The following is a 5157-nucleotide window of genomic DNA, read 5'->3' on the forward strand; positions in this document are numbered from 1 at the left end:
AAGATGAGCTCGATAAAGGACAGAAATGGTATGGACCTAACAGAAGCAGAAGAGATTAAGAAGAGGTGGCAAGAATACACAGAAGAACTGTACAAAAAAGATCTTCACAACCCAGATAATCACAATGGTGTGATCACTGACCTAGAGCCAGACATCCTGGAATGTGAAGTCAAGTGGATCTTAGAAAGCATCACTATGAACAAAGCTAGTGGAGGTGATGGAATTCCAGTTGAGCTGTTCCAAATCCTGAAAGATGATGCTGTGAAAGTGCTGCATTCAATATGCCAGCAAATTTGGAAAACTCAGCAGTGGCCACAGGACTGGAAAAGGTGAGTTTTCATTCCAATCCCAAAGAAAGGCAATGCCAAAGAATGCTCAGACTACCGCACAATTGCACTCATCTCACATGCTAGTAAAGTAATGCTCAAAATTCTCCAAGCCAGGCTTCAGCAATATGTGAACCGTGAACTTCCTGATGTTCAAGCTGGTTTTAGAAAAGGCAAAGGAACCAGAGATCAAATTGCCAACAGCCACTGGATCATAGAAAAAGCAAGAGAGTTCCAGAAAAACATCTATTTCTGCTTTATTGACTATGCCAAAGCCTTTGACTGTGTGGATCACAGTAAACTGTGGAAAATTCTGAAGGAGATGGGAATACCAGACCACGTGATCTGCCTCTTGAGAAATTTGTATGCAAGTCAGGAAGCAACAGTTAGAACTGGACATGGAACAACAGACTGGTTCCAAATAGGAAAAGGAGTTCATCAAGGCTGTATATTGTCACCCTGTTTATTTAACTTATATGCAGAGTACACCATGAGAAATGCTAGACTGGAAGAAACACAAACTGGAATCAAGATTGCTGGGAGAAATATCAATAACGTCAGATATGCAGATGACACCACCCTTATGGCAGAAAGTAAAGAGGGAATTCTAAAGCCTCTTGATGAAAGTGAAAGTGGAGAGTGAAAAAGTTGGCTTAAAGCTCAACATTCAGAAAACTAAGATCATGGCATCTGGTCCCATCACTTCATGGGAAATAGATGGGGAAACAGTGGAAGCAGTGTCAGACTTTATTTTTCTGGGCTGAAAAATCACTACAGATGGTGACTGCAGCCATGAAATTAAAAGACGCTTACTCCTTGGAAGGAAAGTTATGACCAACCTAGATAGCATTCTCAAAAGCAGAGACATTACTTTGCCAACAAAGGTTCGTCTAGTCAAGGCTATGGTTTTTCCTGTGGTCATGTATGGATGTGAGAGTTGGACTGTGAAGAAAGCTGAGCACCAAAGAATTGATGCTTTTGAACTGTGGTGTTGGAGAAGACTCTTGAGAGTCCCTTGGACTGCAAGGAGATCCAACCAGTCCATTCTGAAGGAGATCAGCCCTGGGATTTCTTTGGAAGGAATGATGCTAAAGTTGAAACTCCAGTACTTTGGGCACCTCATGCGAAGAGTTGACTCATTGGAAAAGACTGTGATGCTGGGAGGGATTGGGGGCAGGAGGAGAAGGGGACGACAGAGGATGAGATGGCTGGATGGCATCACTGACTCAATGGACGAGTCTCAGTGAACTCCGGGAGTTGGTGATGGACAAGGCGGCCTGGCGTGCTGCGATTCATGGGGTTGCAAAGAGTCGGACACGACTGAGCAACTGATCTGATCTGAAAACATCAGAAAAGTTTGATTTTTTTTAATGTGATAGACAAGCTATAAAGATGCACTGCTGCTACTGCTGCTAAGTCGCTTCAGTCGTGTCCAACTCTGTGTGACCCTGTAGACGGCAGCCCGCCAGGCTCCGCTGTCCTGGGATTCTCCAGGCAAGGATACTGGAGTGGGTTGCCATTTCCTCCTCCAATGTATAAGTGGAAAGTGAAAGTGAAGTCGCTCAGTCATATCCGACTCTCAGCGACCCCATGGACTGCAGCCCACCAGGCTCCTCCGTCCATGGGATTTTCCAGGCAAGAGTACTGGAGTTGGGGTGCCTTTGCCTTCTTCAAAGATGCATTAAGTTCTGCTTTTGTCAAAACAGGCAGAATTAAAGACATGGAAGAGACTTACAATGATTTGGAAGCTCTATTAGTGTCCTCTCCCATTCAGAAACACTTAGGGTTTCAGAACTTTTTTCCACAAAGGTGATTGTCCTCAGATTCATTTTTTTGTGGGTTCTGTGTTCTTTCACAAGCCCAAATTTGAATTGGACTAAAACCTTTTCAGAGAACAGAAATCAGCCAAGAAAATAAATGAATAAATAAAAAAAAGGTTTATATGTAAATATTTTATTTATATAGTCTGAAAAAATTGGCATACTTGACATTCAAAAATCAAGCCTTGAATAAATGATTGTGTATATGAAAACAGCAAATCAGATAAAGCAAAATGTTATTGAAATCCTTTTTCTTTTCTGAATTCCTTTTAATCAAGGATGGATTACAGATTGTAGAAGTAGCAATGAGAAAGGAGAAAATAGCTAATGTTTTTGCCACCTCCAAAATTCTTAGTCATTTAAGATGACTACATGGCATCTTCTAAATAATTATAGTGTATATAGGTTACTCTTCTTTCCTAGGATTTTTCCAAGTTGACTCCATTGCATACATTAAAGTATTTTGCTTGATTATTATAAAATGACTTATCTTTATAATTATAAATTCATTCATTATTAATATTACATAGTATCCTGTTGAAGAATGTACTATGTCCCAATTCAGGTTCAACATTTATTTTGAGCAATAAATGAAAGCTTGACAATTATATCTTTGAAAAGTTGATGCTAGTTGGGTAAAGACCAATCTGAATTACAGAAAAAATTTTAAAAAGTTATTTATAGATTTTAATTGGAAGATAATTACTTTGCAATTTAAAATTGAAAGTAGATCAAACTAGGCTAATAGATTTCATGAGAGCTTTTCTATTTGTTTGTTTTAATGTAAATAGATATCTTTGAGGTCTTTCAGGGTATTTCAGAGTTTACTCTTGGATTTTTTGGAGCGTGCTTTCTTTATTTCCAGTTCTGGCAGAATTCACCCCAGTACCTGTTTTAAGTTATCAATGTTCTGAACTAGTCCAAATTACATAGTTTTTATGTATGCATGAAACTTTATACTTAATAGTTTTATATGAACATTTTTTCCCTTTCTCTAGGGCAATGTATTTATGTATTATGGACTGTCTAATTTCTATCAAAACCATCGTCGCTATGTGAAATCGCGAGATGATGGTCAGCTAAATGGAGATCCTAGTGCTTTGCTTGTAAGTAAAGTGATAGAACATGAAACTGGTGTTTTAATGACTAAGAACATGTGATAATTGTGTTCTCTCATTTCAGTGAGATCTGGCAATTCTCATTTCAATAAGAAATGATAGATATTAAAATGTTAAATGAAATTAAAATATTGCTTGTCATTTTTCCTTTGTTCAGTGAGTGTTTTAGTTAAAATTTTTTTCTCTGGAATTTGGACAGATTCATGATTTCTTGCAGCCAGAGGATGCGTTACTACCTGCTTGTTTCTCATAGTATCGAGATTTTTGCTTTGTTAACTCCCTGGCCTCAGCTATAAAGAAGCTGCCTGCTAATGCAGGAGACACCCGTTCCACCTCCTGGGTTGGGAAGATCTCCTTGAGAAGGAAATGGCAACCCACTCAAGTATTCTTGCCTGGGAAATCCCATGGGTAGAAGAGTCTTAGTTTAGTTCAGTTGTTCAGTCGTGTCTGACTTTTTGCAACCCAATAGACTGTAACACACCAAGCTTCCCTATCCACCAACTCCCAGAGCTTGCTCAAACTCATGTCCATTGAGTCGGTGATGCCATCCAACCACCTCTCCTCTGTCGTCCACATCTCCTCCTGCCCTCAATCTTTCCCAGCATCGGGGTCTTTTCCAGTGAGTCAGTTCTTCCCATCAGGTGGCCAGAGTATTGGAGTTTTAGCTTCAGAATCAGCCCTTTCAATGAATACTCAGGACTGATTTCCTTTAGGATGGACTGGTTGGATCTCCTTGCAGTCCAAGGGACTCTCAAGAGTCTTCTCCAACACTGCAGTTCAAAAGCATCAATTTTTGTGCACTCAGCTTTCTTTATATTCCAACTCTCACATGCATACATGACTACTGGAAAAACCACAGCTTTGACTAGACAGACCTTTGTTGGCAAAGGTAATGTCTCTGCTTTTTAATATGCTGTCTAGGTTAGTCATAGGTTTCCTTCCAAGGAAAGCTCTGCCTTTTAATTTCATGGCTGCAGTCACCATCTGCAGTGATTTTGGAGCCCCCAAAATAAAGTCTGTCACTATTTCCATTGTTTCCCTATCTCTTTGCCATGAAGTAATGGGACCGGATGCCATGATCTTCGTTTTCTGAATGTTGAGCTTTAAGCCAACTTTTTCACTCTCCTCTTTCACTTTCATCAAGAGGCTCTTTAGTTCTTCACTTTCTGCCTTAAGAGTGGTGTCATCTGCGTGTCTGAGGTTATTGATATTTCTCCTGGAAGTCTTGATTCCAGCTTGTGCTTTGTCCAGCCCAGCATATCACATGATATACTCTTCATGTAAGTTAAATAAGCAGGGTGACAATATACAGACTTGATGTACTCCTTTCCCCTTTTGGAACCGGTCTGTTGATCCATGTCTGGTTCTAACTGTTGCTTCTTGGCCTGCATACAGATTTCTCAGGAGGCAGGTAAGGTGGTCTGGTATTCCCATCTATTTAAGAATTTTTTGACAGTTTATTGTGATCCACACAGTCAAAGACTTTGGCTTAGTCAATAAACCAGAAGTAGATATTTTTCTGGAACTCTCATGCCTTTTCAGTGATCCAGCAGATGCTGGCAATTTGATCTCTGGTTCCTCTGCCTTTTCTGAATCCAGCTTAAACATCTGGAAGATCACAGTTTATGTACTGTTGAAGCCTGGCTTGGAGAATTTTGAGCATTACTTTACTAGGGTATGAGATGAGTGCAGTTGTGCAGTGTTTTGAACATTCTTCGCCATTGCCTTTCTTTGGGATTGAAATGAAAACTAACCTTTTCCAGTCCTGTGGCCACTGCTGAGTTTTCCAAATTTGCTGGCATATTGAGTGCAACACTTTCACAACATCATCTTTTACGATTTGAAATAGCTCAACTGGAATTCCATCATCTCCACTAGCTTTGTTCGTAGTGA

The 5157-nt window shown here is 39.9% G+C and overlaps 1 protein-coding gene across 1 annotated transcript in view; it reads left to right on the plus strand.

Annotated features, from left to right (window-relative positions):
* TMEM30A (transmembrane protein 30A) overlaps positions 1 to 5157 on the plus strand; it is a 45857-nt gene that overhangs the window by 27129 nt on the left and 13571 nt on the right. Inside the window, exon 3 of the mRNA XM_010855261.1 lies at positions 3145 to 3252. Within this exon, the coding sequence (XP_010853563.1) occupies positions 3145 to 3252 (108 nt within the window). The remainder of the gene's footprint in view (positions 1 to 3144; positions 3253 to 5157) is intronic.

This window comes from Bison bison, unplaced genomic scaffold (assembly GCF_000754665.1).
Source record: "Bison bison bison isolate TAMUID 2011002044 unplaced genomic scaffold, Bison_UMD1.0 scf7180017864362, whole genome shotgun sequence".
Classification (NCBI taxonomy): domain Eukaryota; kingdom Metazoa; phylum Chordata; class Mammalia; order Artiodactyla; family Bovidae; genus Bison; species Bison bison.